Source organism: Balaenoptera borealis (assembly GCF_965194805.1).
Source record: "Balaenoptera borealis genome assembly, chromosome: 1".
Classification (NCBI taxonomy): Eukaryota; Metazoa; Chordata; class Mammalia; order Artiodactyla; family Balaenopteridae; genus Balaenoptera; species Balaenoptera borealis.
This window is the reverse complement of record NC_138860.1, coordinates 128,492,542-128,507,794: the sequence shown is the minus strand read 5'-3', so window position 1 is coordinate 128,507,794 and position 15,253 is coordinate 128,492,542. Positions and strand designations below refer to the sequence as shown.

The 15,253-nt window shown below is 36.4% G+C and overlaps 1 protein-coding gene across 2 annotated transcripts in view; it reads left to right on the top strand.

Annotated features, from left to right (window-relative positions):
- Positions 1-15,253, top strand: part of MSH4 (mutS homolog 4) — a 93,337-nt gene that overhangs the window by 74,415 nt on the left and 3,669 nt on the right. For both annotated transcript variants that reach the window (XM_082355072.1, XM_082355071.1), the window contains 2 exons: positions 10,261-10,435; positions 11,793-11,881. In XM_082355072.1, the coding sequence (XP_082211198.1) occupies positions 10,261-10,435; positions 11,793-11,881 (264 nt within the window). The remainder of the gene's footprint in view (positions 1-10,260; positions 10,436-11,792; positions 11,882-15,253) is intronic.

The following is a 15,253-nucleotide window of genomic DNA, read 5'->3' as shown; positions in this document are numbered from 1 at the left end:
ATACCATACAGTATTTGTCTTTCTCTGTCTGACTTATTTCACTTAGCATAATGCCCTCCAAGTCCATCCATGTTGCTACACATAGCAAAATTTCATTCTTTTTTCAGACATGGAAAACAAACTTAAGGTTACCAAGGAAAAGTGGGGCGGGGTAAACTAGGGATTAACAGATACTACTGTATACAAAATAGATAAACAACAAGGACCTACTGTAGCGTGGGGAACTATATTTAATATCTTGCAATAACCTATAATGGAAAAGAATCTGAAAAAGAATATATATATATTCTTTTGCTGTACATCTGAAACATTGTAAATCAACTATACTTCAATTAAAAAAATTTTCATTCTTATTAATGGCTGAGTAGTATTCCACTGTGTGTGATATATATATATGTATATATATATATATATACCACATGTTCTTTATCCATATATCTGTTTTTATAAATTTATTTATTTATTTTGTTTTTGGCTGCGTTGGGTCTTTGTTGCTGCACGTGGGCTTTTCTCTGCTTGCAGTGAGCGGGGGCTACTCTTGGTTGCGGTGCATGGGCTTCTCATTGCGGTGGCTTCTCTTGTTGGGAGCACAGGCCCTAGGTGCACGGGCTTCAGTAGTTGTGGCCCCCAGGCTGTAGCGTGCAGGCTTAGTAGTTGTGGTGCACGAGCTTAGTTGCTCCACGGCATGTGGGATCTTCTCAGACCAGGGCTTGAACCCGTGTCTCCTGCATTGGCAGGTGGATTCTTAACCACTGCGCCACCAGGGAAGCCCTCCATATATCTGTTGATGAACACTTAGGTTGCTTCCATACCTTGGCTATTGTAAATAATGTGTTGAGTCCTTTTTTGATGTATCCTTTATAAATTCATCACAATTGGATTTTACAGGCACCTACAAAATAGCTCATTAAACAATTTTAGTTAACAAAAACATACCATAGCATTTATATTTTCTTCATTTCTGATGGAAGCAAGAACAGTTAATATGATAGTCATGATGTACAAAAGGAAAGGAGGAAATCAAGAAATAAAAATAATGTCAAAACTAGTCACTTGGCTTTAATTTAATCAAATTAAATAGCAAAACATGAAAACATTTCAATAATTGACTCTATGTGTAATAACATTGACTGTGATGTCACAACATGAAGTAAACTATGTATCTGAAATCACTTTATGGAAAATTTGCTTACCTGAGATTTCATTTCTTTAAAGGAAATGTTTTTTCATAAATCAACTCTGTTAAACAAACTATGATTTTTGCTCTATTATTAAGGTAACTTGTAAAATATCTTTTTAGATAATCACTCAAAATATATACTGGTATGAAAAAACTTAAATAAAAATATTTTTCTATATTTAAAGTACCTTAAAATATCCCTAAGATGAGGTTCTATACCTTAGAGTCCATAGTGATTTATTATATATAGAATGGGAAAAAATCTTTTTTTGTTTTTTTCTTTTTTCTTTTTTTTTGTATTTTTATTTTTCATGTTTTTTTCTTTTTTTGTTCTTTTTTAAGAAAAATCTTATTTTATACTTAAAGAAGGGTATGTGATGAATCAGAACTAATGTTACTAGGTAACATTAGTCTTTGTAATTCTGAATCTATTTCAGTCGATAAGAATTTCTCATATAAATAAGATGCATATATTACTTAATGGGATTAAAAGCTAATTATTAATAGTGATGCTTAATTTTATATGTCAGCTTGACTAGTCTATGGAGTACCCAGACATTTGGTCAAACATTTTCTGGGTGTATCTGTGAGGGTGTTTCTGAATGAGATTAGAATTTGAATTGGTAGAATGAGTAAAGCAGATTTCCCTTTCTAATGTGGGTGAGCCTTAGCCAGTCACTTTTGAGTGGGGCCCAGTTGAAGACCTGAATAGAACGAAAAGATTGACCCCTTGGAGTAGGAGGAAACTCCTGCCTGACTACCTTCAGTCTTGAACATCGGTTCTTTCCTGCCTTTAGTCTGGAACTGAAACATCAGCTCTTTCTGGGTCTTGAGTATGCTAACATTTAGACTAGAACTACACCGTTGACCCTCCTGGTTCTCAGGCCTTTAGACTTGGAGTGGAAACTACATCATTAGCTTTCCTGGGTCTGCAGCTTGATGATTGCAGATTTGGGGACTTGTCAGTCTCCATAATCATGTGAGCCAATTCCTTATAATAAATCTTTCTCTTTCTCTCTACAGACAGACAGAGACACAGACACACACCCACGTACACACACACACAAATATATCCTGTTAATTTGGTTTCTCTGGAGAACCCTGACTAATACAGATTTTAATATCAAGAGTGGTTCTAGGGGAACAAAATTTTAAGGATGAATGTTTTGAGTTAGTTCTGGAATCGATTTTCTAAGCTAATTAGATTTAAAGATACTAATGACTCTATTTCCAGTCGTAAAGAAAGCACTGGTAGTCCATAGTGTGATCTAGCAATAGAAATATGCAAAATATCACCATTGGATATTCTTCTTTTTAAATTTTTTTAGTAATTAATTTATTAATTTATTTATTTTTGGCTGCGTTGGGTCTTTGTTGCTGCACACAGGCTTTCTCTAGTTGCGGCAAGTGGGGGCTACTCTTCACTGTGGTGTGCGGGCTTCTTATTGCGGTGGCTTCTCTTGTTGCGGAGCACAGGCTCTAGGCGCGCGGGCTTCAGTAGTTGTGGCACACAGGCTTGGTAGTTGTGGCTCACGGGCTCTAGAGCACAAGCTCAGTAGTTGTGGTGCACGGGCTTAGTTGCTCCATGGCATGTGGGATCTTCCTGGACCAGGGCTCAAACCCGTGTCCTCTGCATTGGCAGGTGGATTCTTAACTACTGCGTCACCAGGAAAGGCACACCATTGGATATTTTTAATCAACCACTTATAAGAAGCAAGGAGCTGGGTAACCGTGTGTATGATACTTTCAAACGTTTTTGGCAAACTAACAAATATAATGAGATTGGCTGGTTGCTTCTAATTTGCTGAACAAAGTGGGGAAAGAAAAGATGAGTTCAGGAATTCAAATTCCTGAGTAAATCCGTGCCTAAATGACCTGAAAGCTTCTATGTGTGTCCTGAAGGAGACTCTTATCTTCTATAGCCTGAGGTTACTGAGAATCAAACCCAGAATCTCATTCTTTGACTGGCTGAATTACAATGCAAGTTGAACTCCCAGCCACTTACTAGCGATTCTATTTTTAAAGTCAAAACATTGATTGGGAAGGAATGGGATCCTGAAGGTTGGAATGGAGACATGTGGGAAGACTCTAATAAAGCTGGGGACATTGAACCTCTAAGTTCTAATGCGTCTTCTTTGCCAGTGGAAGAGGCTTCTCTACCCTCAGTGTGAGTAGCATCTCCAGCCCATATGAGGGGGTTAAGTCTGCTTTGTCTGAAGAAACTGTAATGACTTCCCCTAAGGCAGTTGCCATGTAAGACAATGCTAATTCTCCTCAGGATCCACCCTTACCATCCTTCTTTGCTTCTAAACTATAAATAGATTCAGATCCCAGCAGGCCCGTAAAGGTGAGGTATGAAGTGTGGCCCATGATGAGGTACACTACACTTCAAAAGAACTACTTGAGTTTTCTAATAAATACAGATAGAAATCTGGGGAACATGTATGGAACTGAATATTAAGGATGTGGGATAATGATGGAAGGAACATGAAGTTGGATAAGGCCAAATTTATTGATATGTACTCATTAAGCAGAGGTCTTGAATTTCATGTTGCAGCTCAGGATGTTTGGTTCATTAGTTGAAGCATGAACCAAAAGGTAGCCCATAGTGAGCGACTTGCAAATGCTGTATCTGCCTTGGTTTAATGTAAAGGAAAAGATTCAGAGGCTTAGGGAGATTGGAATTTTATGGATTTGTCATTTAAGACCTACTCACCTACCCTGCAAGGGTCCAGAAGACATACCTTTCACTGTGGTTGTGAGAAGTAAATTTGTGAGGAGAGCCCCAACATCCTTAAAGAGCTCTGTGATCACTCTTCTCTGTAGGCCAGATCTTACAGTGGAAACTGCAGTCACTGAATTGGGAAACCTAAATACAGTGGGAGTAATTGGATCTTGCCGTGGCAGGATGTACCAACGGATGGTACTCTACTACCAAAGGCAAGACAGGCGTGGTTACCAAAACAGACAGCAGAGTCCAAGCAGCAATCAGAATAGTCTTGACTTGGGCAGTCATATGGCATTGACTAGTTGATTGTGGTGTCCCTAGAAGTGAAATAGAAAGGAAGCTTATTAAATTCTTATGTGATCTGTATAAGTGGAAAAGTTTTAGGTCAGGTGAACAAAAGTCTAGCCTGAACCATAAAAAAGAGAGTCAGGGCCCCTCAGCCAATTTCTAGATCTGAGCCAGTTTACAGATCTAGAAGTTCTTAAATGAAGGGGAAGCCAGGTCCCCTGGAGGAGGGACTCTGGTACACTCCAAAAATGTATTCTGTTAATTTTTCTCCCAGCCTTCTCCAAAGGGACCTACAGCCTTTTACCAGTGTAACTGTGCATTGGGGAAAGAGGAAATAATCAGGCTTTTTGAGGGCTACTAGACACTGGCTCTGAACTGACTCTAATTACAGAGACCCAAAACATCACTGTGGTTTACCAGTCAGGGTAGGGCTTATGGAAGTCAGATGATTAATGGAGTTATAGCTCAGATCTATCTTACAGTGAGCCCGATGGGTATGCAACCCATCTTGTGATTATTTTCCCAGTTCTGGAATGTATAATTGGGATATGTGTATTCAGCAGCTGGTAAAATCCCCACATTGGTTCCCTGACCTGTGGAGTGAGGACTATTATGGTAGGAGAGAGCAAATGGAAGCCACTAGAACTGTTTCTATGTAGGAAAATAGTAACCCAAAGCAGTACCCCATTCCTAGAGAGATTGGAGACATTAGTGCCACCATCAAGGACTTGAAAGTTGCAGGGGTGGTGATTCCCATCACATTCCCATTTAACTCATCTATTTTGCCTGTGCAGAGGACAGATGGACCTTGGAGAATGACAATGAATAATTGTAACCTTAACCAGGTGGTGACTGCAATTGCAGCTATTTGTACCAGATGAGGTTTCATTGCTTGAGCATATTAACATATCCCGTGTTACCTGGTATGTGGCTAATTGATCTAGCCAATGCATTTTTCTCCATACCTGTCAATAAAGATCACCAGAAGCAGTTTGCTTTCAGCTGGCAAGGTCAGCAGTACCCCTTCACTGTCCAACTTCAGGGGTATATCAGCTCTCCAACTCCGTCATAATCTAGTTTGTAAGGATCTTGATTACTTTCCTTTTGACAGGATATCACACTGGTCCATTACATTGATAACATTATGCTGATTGGACCTAGTAAGAACAAAGTAGCAACTACTCTAGACTTATTGGTAAGACATCTGTGTGTCAGAAAGGGGAGATAAATCCAACAAGAGTACAGGGGCCTAAATACCTGTACTCTGAAAACTGTTAGAAGATGATGAAAGAAATTGAAGACAACACAAACAGATGGAAAGATATACCCTGTTCTTGGATTGGATGAATCAATATTGTTAAAATGACTGTACTCCAAGGCAATCTACAGATTCAGTGCAATCCCTATCAAATTACCAATAGCATTTTTTACATAACTAGAACAAAGAATTTTTTAATTTGTATGGAAACACAAAAGATCCCAAATAGCCAAAGCAATCTTGAGAAAGGAGAACGAAGCTGGAGGAATCAACCTCCCTGACTTTGGACTATACTACAAAGCTACAGTAATTAAAACAGTATGGTACTGGCACAAAAACCAATCAGTGGAACAGGATAGAAAGCCCAGAAATAAACCCACGCACCTATGGTCAAGTAATCTATGACAAAGGAGACAAGAATATATAATGGAGAAAAGACAGTCTCTTCAATAAGTGGTACTGGGAAAATTGGACAGCTACATGTAAAAGAATGAAATTGGACCATTCTCTAACATCATACACAAAAATAAACTCAAAATGGGTTAAAGACATAAATGTAAGGCTATAAAACTCCTAGAGGAAAATATAGGCAGAATACTCTCTGACATAAATTGCAGCAATATCTTTTTGGATCTGTCTCCTAGAGTAATAGAAATAAAACCAAAAATAAACAAATGGGACCTAATTAAATTTAAAAACTTTTGCACAGCAAAGGAAACTATAAACAAAACAAAAAGACAATCTGCAGAATGGGAGAAAATATTTGCAAATGACGCTACATACAAGGGCTTAATTTCCAAAATATACAAATAGCTCATACAGCTTAATATCAAAAAAACAAACAACGCAATCAAAAAACGGGCAGAAGATCTAAATAGACACTTCCCCAAAGAAGACGTATAGATGGCCAACAGGCACATGAAAAGATGCTCAGTATTGCCAATTATTAGAAAAATGCAAATCAAAACTACAATGAGATATTACCTCTCACTAGTCAGAATGGCCATCATTAAAAAGTCTACAAATAATAAATGCTAGAGAGGGTGTGGAGAAAAAGGAACTCTCCTACACTGTTGGTGGGAATATAAATTGGTGTGGCCACTCTGGAGAACAGTATGGAGGTTCCTTAAAAAACTAAAAATAGAGCTACTGTATGATCCACCAAATCCCACTCCTGGGCATATATCCAGAGAAAACTATAATTTGAAAAGATACATGCACCCCAGTATTCATAGCAGCACTATATACAATAGCCAAGGCATGGCAGTAACCTAAATGTCCATAGACAGGTGAATGGATAGAGAAGATGTGGTATATATATATATACACACACAGTGGACTACTCAACCATAAAAAAGAATGAAATAATGCCATTTGCAGCAACATGGATGGACCTAGAGATTATCATATTAAGTGAAGTAAGTCAGAGAAAGACAAGTATCATATGATATCACTTATATGTGGAATCTAAAAAAAAATGATACAAATGAACTTATTTACAAAACAGAAATAGACTCACAGACAGAAAACAAACTTAGGGTTACCAAAGGGATAGCAGGGGTTGGGAGAGACATAAATCAGGAGTTTGGGATTAACATATATATGCTACTGTATATAAAATAGGTAAACAACAAGGACCTCCTGCATAGCACAGGGAAGTATACTCAATATCTTATAATAACCTATAATAGAAAACAATCTGGAAAAGAATATACATACGTGTATAACTCAGTCACTTTGCTGTACAATTAAAACTAACACAATATAGTAAATTAACTATTTACTATTGTAAATTAACTAACTTCAATTTTTTAAAAATGTAAAAAAGGGAAAAAGTATAGGGGCCTTCTACCTCAGTGAAATTTCCAGGAGTCCAGTGACATGGGGCATGTTGAGTTATCCCTTCTAAGGTGAAATATAAGTTGTTACACCTGGCCCCTCCTACAGCTAAAAAGAGGCAAAATACATTGTTGGCCTCTTTGGATTTTAGAAGCAACCTATTTCTCATTTGGATGTGTTACTCCAGCCCATTTACCAAGTGACCTGAATACTGCTAGTTTTGCATGGGGCTCAGAGCAGGAGAAGGCTCTGCAACAGGTTCAGCCTTGCAAGCTGCTCTGCTACTTAAGCCATATGATCAAGCAGATCCAATAGAGTTTGAAGTATCAGTGACAGATAAGAGATGCTGTTTGGCCCCTTTGGCAGGCCCTCTGTAGGTGAATTGTAGCACAGGTCATTAGGATTTTGGAGCAAAGCCCAAAGCCCTGCCATCCTCTGTAGATAACTACTGTCCTTTTGAGAAACAGCTCATACCCTGCTACTGTGCCTTAGTAGAGACACAATGATTAACCATGGGCCACCAAGTTACCATGTTACCTGAGCTGCCCATCATGAGCTGGGTGTTATCTGATCCACCAGCCATAGCGTTGGGCACGCACAGCAGCACTCCATCATCAAATGGAAGGGGTATATACGTGATTGGGCCTGAGAAGTCCCTGAAGGCACAAGTAAGTTACATGAAGACATGGCCCAAGTACTCATGGTCCCCACTCCTACTACACTACTTTCTTTCACCTTGTACCTGTGGCCTCGTAGAGAGTTGACGGGAAGAGAAGACTTACCTTGTTTACAGATCGTTTTGTATGATATTCAGGTGCCACCCAAAAGTGGACAGCTCTAGCACTGTAGTCCCTTTCTAGTCCCTGAAGGACATTGGTGAAGGAAAATTGTCTGATTGGGCAGAACTTGAAGCACTGTACCTGGTTGTTATTTTGCTTGTGAGGAGAAATGGCCGGTTGTGTGATGTGGCCAGTGGTCTGGCTGAGACTTGGAACATTTTTGGAAAATTGGTAACAAGGATGTTTGAGGAAGAGGGATGTGGATAAATCTCTCTGAATAAGCAAAAAAAATGTAAATATATTTGTGTCCCATGTGAATACTTACCAAAGAGTCGCCTCAGGAGAGGAGGATTTTAATAAGTGGATAGGATGACCTGTTCTGTGGATATCAGTCGGCCTCTTTCCTCAGCCACCCCTGCCGTCACCCAAGGGGCTCATGAACAAAGTGGCCATGGTAGCATGGATGGAGGTTATATATGGGCTCAGCAACATAGATTTCCACTCACCATGGCCAACCTGGCCACAGCCATCCCTGAGTGCCCAGTCTGCCAGCAGCAGTGACCAACACTGAGCCTCTGATACAGCACCGTTCCCCAAGATGATTAGCCAGCTGCCTGGTGGCAGGTTGATTATGTTGGACCACTTCCATCACGAAAAGGGCAGCAACTTGTTCTTACTGGACTAGATACGTACTGTGGATACAGAGTTGCCTTCCCTGCATATGTGGCTTCTGCAAAAACTACCACCCATGAACTTAACAGAATGCTTTATCCACCATCACAGTATTCCACACAGAATTGCAGAATTGCTTCTGATTAAGGAACTCACTTCATAACAAATGCAATGCAGCAGTGGGCCCCTGTTCATGGAATTCACTTGTCTTATCATGTTCCCCACCATCCTGAAGCAGCTGGCTTGATAGTAAAAATATAATTATTGCTACTTACTTTTAAGGAGCCTAATTTCTAACCTAGTATCATTAGTGTCTAGCACAATCCTTGCAATATAAAGGTCCTGAATAATTATTTGTTAAATCGAATTAACCCGAAATAGAGTTTACAGAGTTACTAGAATAGATTGATTTGATATATAAAATTTGAGGACATTATTGTTATTATGAACATGGATGGTCTCTAGCTTCTAAATACTGATAGTTTACTGGGTTTCTAATTATTTTCCTGTTGCTTTATAAATTTGGTTTGTTTTATACCACATTTTGATTTGTTTAGTAGTTTTTGAGATTTATTACTTTTCTGTCATATACAAAACCATTCCTTCCTCTGACCCCCTTTCCATAGTTGATAGCCATTTGCCAGTCAGATATTTTCTTTTTAATGTCTTAATATTTAAAAGTTCCACTAATCACCTATTTAGTTTCTCACTTGTATCTTAAAACATAACGAGTTAGAGTCATATCTCCTTCTGCTTCAGTAACTCTGGGCAGGAAGCCACTGTGCTGGTCAAAAGTCACTTGAACCACCTTCATCAAAATCACCTAAAGTACTTAGGGAAAATGCAGTTTCCTGGGGCCCTAAATTACACTGCTGATTGTGAGAATGTGAGGGGGATAAGCACCAAGAATTTGCATCTTTAACAAGCTCCCCAGGGGATTACTAAAGTTTAAGAATCATTGTACTAAGCGGTGTCCTCAACCTTTTTTCCCCTTAAGTACCTATCCCAAACACAATGCAAATATAAAAGCAAAAACCTTTGCAATTTCAAATACCTAAGACAATCCATTGATTTCACTTTCCCAAAACTACTTATATGGAAGGAAGCTAGTTTTAAAGTAAAGGTTTTTAAAAGTTGAGGGAAATGTTATGATATCATTTGTGGATTACTTCTCTAATAAGTGATTACCTCAGTTAATAGCTTTATTTCTGGTAAACTTCATCCTTTCACTATCTTCAGGGTTTTTTTTTTTTTTAGGATTTTGGCATTTGTTCTCTTTCCCATAACGTAACATACGTGTGTGTGTAATCATAATAAATATTTTGTCTTCATTGAATATAAAATTTCAAAATATTTTAAGATGAATTGACCATGTTAGCCTCAAAGTTCATCAGTTTCATTTCTGCATTTCTGCTAAGCTACTTAGAAGGTTAAACTAAAAATTTATGTTTAAATAGTTAAAATAAAATTTTCTAGTTCATTTAAAAATACTGATATTCATTGTTGTTTATTCTAGGCATTTACACTGTTTGCTACACATTTCCTGGAACTATGCCATATAGATGTTCTATATCCTAATGTAGAAAACGTGCATTTTGAAGTTCAACATGTAAAGAACACCTCAAGAAATAAAGAAGCAATCTTATATACCTACAAACTTTCTAAGGGATTTACAGAAGAAAAAAATTATGGTATTGCATATAGAAATTATATATATACACTGAAACACTACATATTCTCATAAGACAAACTTTCTTCTCTTTACTTGACTGTCAGTCTAAGCAACTTTCCTTCTCATTCTTTTGAGTGCTTATATGATCTAAGACTGTATTTTCTATGTCAAACTCACATTTTATATATATTAAGCTTATTTTAAAACATATTAACAGTAACTATGTAGAATTACAATACATGAAAGTCCCAGAAGTAGTTTCTATCCTTAGAAAAATGTAATTAGTTTATATGTGCAAGTTATATAATGAATTGAAAATTATGTATTTATTAGACACTCTTTCAGTAGCATCATCCTTCTGTTTTCTTCAGATTCAGGGAACTTGATAACTAAATCTTAAGTCTTAAAATGGAATGTATTACTAAATTATGTGTGTTCATAAACTTGGTTAGATATTTTCTATCTAAATCATTTTGTGACATGTAAAGTTGAACAGATTGAGGGAATTTTCAGTTGAATTTTACATATAAAGTTCCAAAAATTATTTTAGCTATGAATGTGACCTTTGTGAGGGTAAAAATAGCATCTTTGTTTTGCTATTTGAAATGGGAAAATCAAATGGATAACTTAATTTGTATCAGATGTTTAATCTTTATAAGCCTCATTTTCATCTATTAAATGGTGATATATGTGGATTTGTGAAGATTAAATGAATTGTCAAATACAAACTGCCTAGCATAGTGCCTAGCAATTAGTAACTTCTAAATAAATGTTAGTGTTGCTTCTGTTGCCTCTAAAGCAATAAATAAACTATTAGCACATAGTAGAAAGCCTATAAGGCATTTACACAATAAAAATCTGGGAACATGAGAATACTAGTTGGTATTTGAATTTGCATGAAGAGTAGTCACCTACCATTATGTCTTCGGAGAAATTCCTCCCTTGTTGATCTGCTAGATAGATGAATATTCAGCTGTAAGCTTATCTCTGACTACACTTTCTTCTACACTGAAAAACCCGTATGTCCTTTGACCTATAAACCAACTGAATTTGTAGTTGGAATTTCAATGTTATTACTACTATTTGATTTTTTTATTACCTCTTTTCCTTTCCCTATCATGTTTTCTGCTATCTCAGAGGTATCTTCAGAGGTAATTGATATTCTAATTTGTCTTACATGTCTTAGCAAGTAATTAAATCTCATAATTGGTAAGTTGTCATCCAGAACTTAGGGAAACTTAATTTTGAGAATTAAGTAGTTCATAAATACCTAAGAAAAGAAATTTAAATCTGTGAAGAAAAGATTAATACTGATTAAAACAAACTTAACAAAACCAGCAATAATAATATTGAAGCCCCATTCTTGATAATTTTAGGATTAAAAGCTGCAGAGGTGTCATCACTCCCATCATCAATTGTCTTGGATGCCAAAGAAATCACAAGTCAAATAACCAGACAAATTTTGGTAAGAAACTCTTTAGCAATAAGAATTGTTTTTCAAATTCAAGAAAATACTTTTAGTGTACATTTTTATTATGGCCTTGGGGCTACATATACATAATTAATAATTAAAATATTTAAAACAAAAACCTAATTCCTAGATAAAGAAAATCCTTTTTACTTCTCAAAACTTTTTTGGTTTGATCTATTATAACTTTTCGCAGCATACCTACTAATAAGATAGGAGACAAAAGTTAAACAGTTCAGTTCCTACTTGTTGCTACACTGACTTTATGATAAGAAAAGAAATCTCTATAAAGTAAGCATTAAAAATAAAAATCACTATGCACAACATTTTCATGTCTTTTTAAATAGTTTTCAGAGCTCTTCTATCCATTATCATATATAAGCCTCATAACTCTTCATGAAGCAGTTAGGTCTAATAAAAGATAAATAATAAAGGTATTATTTTTATGTGCATTTTTACAGCTGAGGTTCATAGAGCTTAAGTGATTTGCTAGGAAGCAGTAGATCCAACACTGAATTCACATCTGTTAACTGAAAATTTGGAAATCTTTTTTAATTTTTTTACATCAGGTTGCCTTATATTGTTTTAAGAATCCAGTGTGTTCAGTAAACTAAGCTATGTGCAGTATGAAATTTTCTTCAGTATTAACAGTTTCCTGTGTCTTTCACTCTTTCTTAACCTGCCTTCAATTTTTCTTTTGCATTCCTCAGTCTTTTGACCTCCTAGACTGCTTTTATGACTTTACTTGCCTAACTACTCCATTGGAATTCCTTCGCCAGTAATTTTGGCAGTGCTTCACTTCTAAAGAACCTCTCATTACCTAGTTCTTCAGAATTCCTCTTGCCAAATTCCAATTATGGGCAACCTCTGCAGTAGCCTTCTAGGTTTTGGATTTCCTGATGCTGCTCAAAATATATTCAGGCTAATTTTAGCCACTGCAAATTAGTGTATACTAACTTTGATTGAATATTTTACTGAATAGTTTTTTCTTCTCTCCCATTAATCTATGCGGTTTCTTATAGTAACTCTTTCAAAATGTTTCTACTCTTCCTGAGCCCTCAATAACCTTACTCTCTACAAAAAAATTTACCTCCTATACTTTTTGAGAGACTTGAGGTCATCCTGATGAGTCCTTGAACCTTTTCCTCCTTCAGAATTCTATTTTGGAATTTCGTTTTTCACCTATTTCTCTTCCTTCCTATCTCAGAGGAAGAGATTACCTTTCAACCTTTTTAAGGTTAACTTTTCTACCTTCTTTCCATCTCGATTAAGATCAGTTTCTTCATCAGTTTCTTTTCTTCTCTTTGCATCCTTAGTGTTTTTTCCAGTGGCTTTTTTTTTTTCCTATGAATATGGTTAGGTTTTTCGCAATAAATCCTTTTTTTTCTTTTACCTTCTCAAACTATATTTCTCTTCCTTTGACTGCCAGTTTCCCAAGAGTAATCTATACTTGCTTCTTCCATTTTCCACTTGCAAACTGGATCTTGTCATCACTCTACAGAAAGTTTCCTCTTAAATACTAACTATTCATAAAATCGTATGGCCTTTTTTTCACTTCTCATCTTCCCTGTTCCCTCTATGGCGTTTGGCACTACCCTTCTTTCCCTTTTCATAATTCTTCCCTGTCTTGACTACTGTGGAATTGTCCTCTCCTGGATGTTCTCATTCTCCTACCTCTTTGATTATCACTTCTTTCCTTTCTTCACTAGTGCTTTATATTATTCCACCTACCTAATAGAAGTATTCCTAAGATTTTACCATTGTTTCTTTGTTTAAAATTCTATACTCTTGGTGATCTCACCTTTCCTCAGCCTCCATTTTCATTTCTTTTTGACTCTGAATCTATATATTTTTATTCATATTTCTTCTTGAAATCTTAATTTATGCTTTCACTCTTCAGTAGGTTCAAAATTAAATTTATCATCTTTTGAAAAATCTTCTCATCTCTTCACTTTCAGATCTCCCAGTGACCCATCAGAGCTATGAATCCTTCTTCTTAATTACCTCTCATTAGGACTAAGCAGTAGGTTCTCTCTCTTTTCCAACCCATCCTACATACTTCTACCAGATTTTCTTCTAATGCATAGTTCTTATGTTGTTTCCTGCTCAGAAATTTTCAGTTGTTTCTTACCAAATAAAAGTTGAACTCCTTAGCCTAATGTTGAAAGTCTTCTATGATTATTTCTTAAAATGTAATCTGAGGATTACCTACATTAGAATCACCTGGGATACTGGGTACCATCCCAGATTTTCAAGGGTCTCCTGTGGCTCAAGGATTTACGTTTTTAACCAGTCTTCAGATGATTTTTAAGCAAACTAAAGTTTGTTAACTACTGCTTTATGATCTCCCTTTGTTTACTACCTCAGTGTTATATAACGTTACTCAATTTAACTATAACGTACATTTCTGCCACATTGAATTACTTGTCATTTCATCATTTTGACCTGATTGTGTACCATACTTTTTAATGTGTTTGCTCTCTCTGTTTCTTCCATCTGGAATGCCCTCCCTTCTAGGCTCTTCTATCCATCAAGATTCATTTCAAATACTCCATCCTATTTAAGCTTTTCTTGACACAAGCTGGAAGTGAACTTTCTGTCCTCTGAACATTTTATATCCCTCTTATGGGACTTTTCATGATTAATCAGTTGCTTGTAAACATGTCTGTTTCACTGTAAGACTGAGCTTTTTGACTTTCATTATCATGTCAGGATGACATTTTTGTATGCCCCCGTAGTCATGAATGCAAGTTATAGGGTCTGGAATATAGATAATAATAGATATTCAATAACTGTCATTTAAATAATAAACTGATAGTTGATCAATCAGTGTATCAAATAGATGGATGGATCAATATATGATAATCTTATTCTACCTCACGGAGTTGTATTCATTTTTCCTATAGTGAAAGTAGAGAAATATCTGGAATTCTTGGCTATTGAGGAGTTGAAGGGATTGTATTTCCCTTAGTGAATGGAAACTAAGTCTTTACATAAATAGTTAAGATTGAAAATGCTGCTTCCTCTATCTAGCTCAGGCAAAGAAATGAATGAAGAATTTTCTAGCTATACTCCCAACCCTGAAGGGAAGTATTCAAGGACTGAATATCTAAAGGTCTTCCAAAGTATTAGAAGATTCCCATTTTAAACATTATTTCTTGGGTATCCTTAAGTATAGTTTGTAAGTATAATTAAGACATAATTTCAACTAGCAATTAATGTTGCTTATTTTAAAAATGGAATTTACCCCTCAGGCAGTATTTTCTTTTAGGCTCTAGCAATCCTGTATATGAACTGTTCTGAGGGACAAGCAGTTTACTGATGGCCCATTCTGTCCACTAGTTTATCTGCTGGGGAATTAAAGTAGGA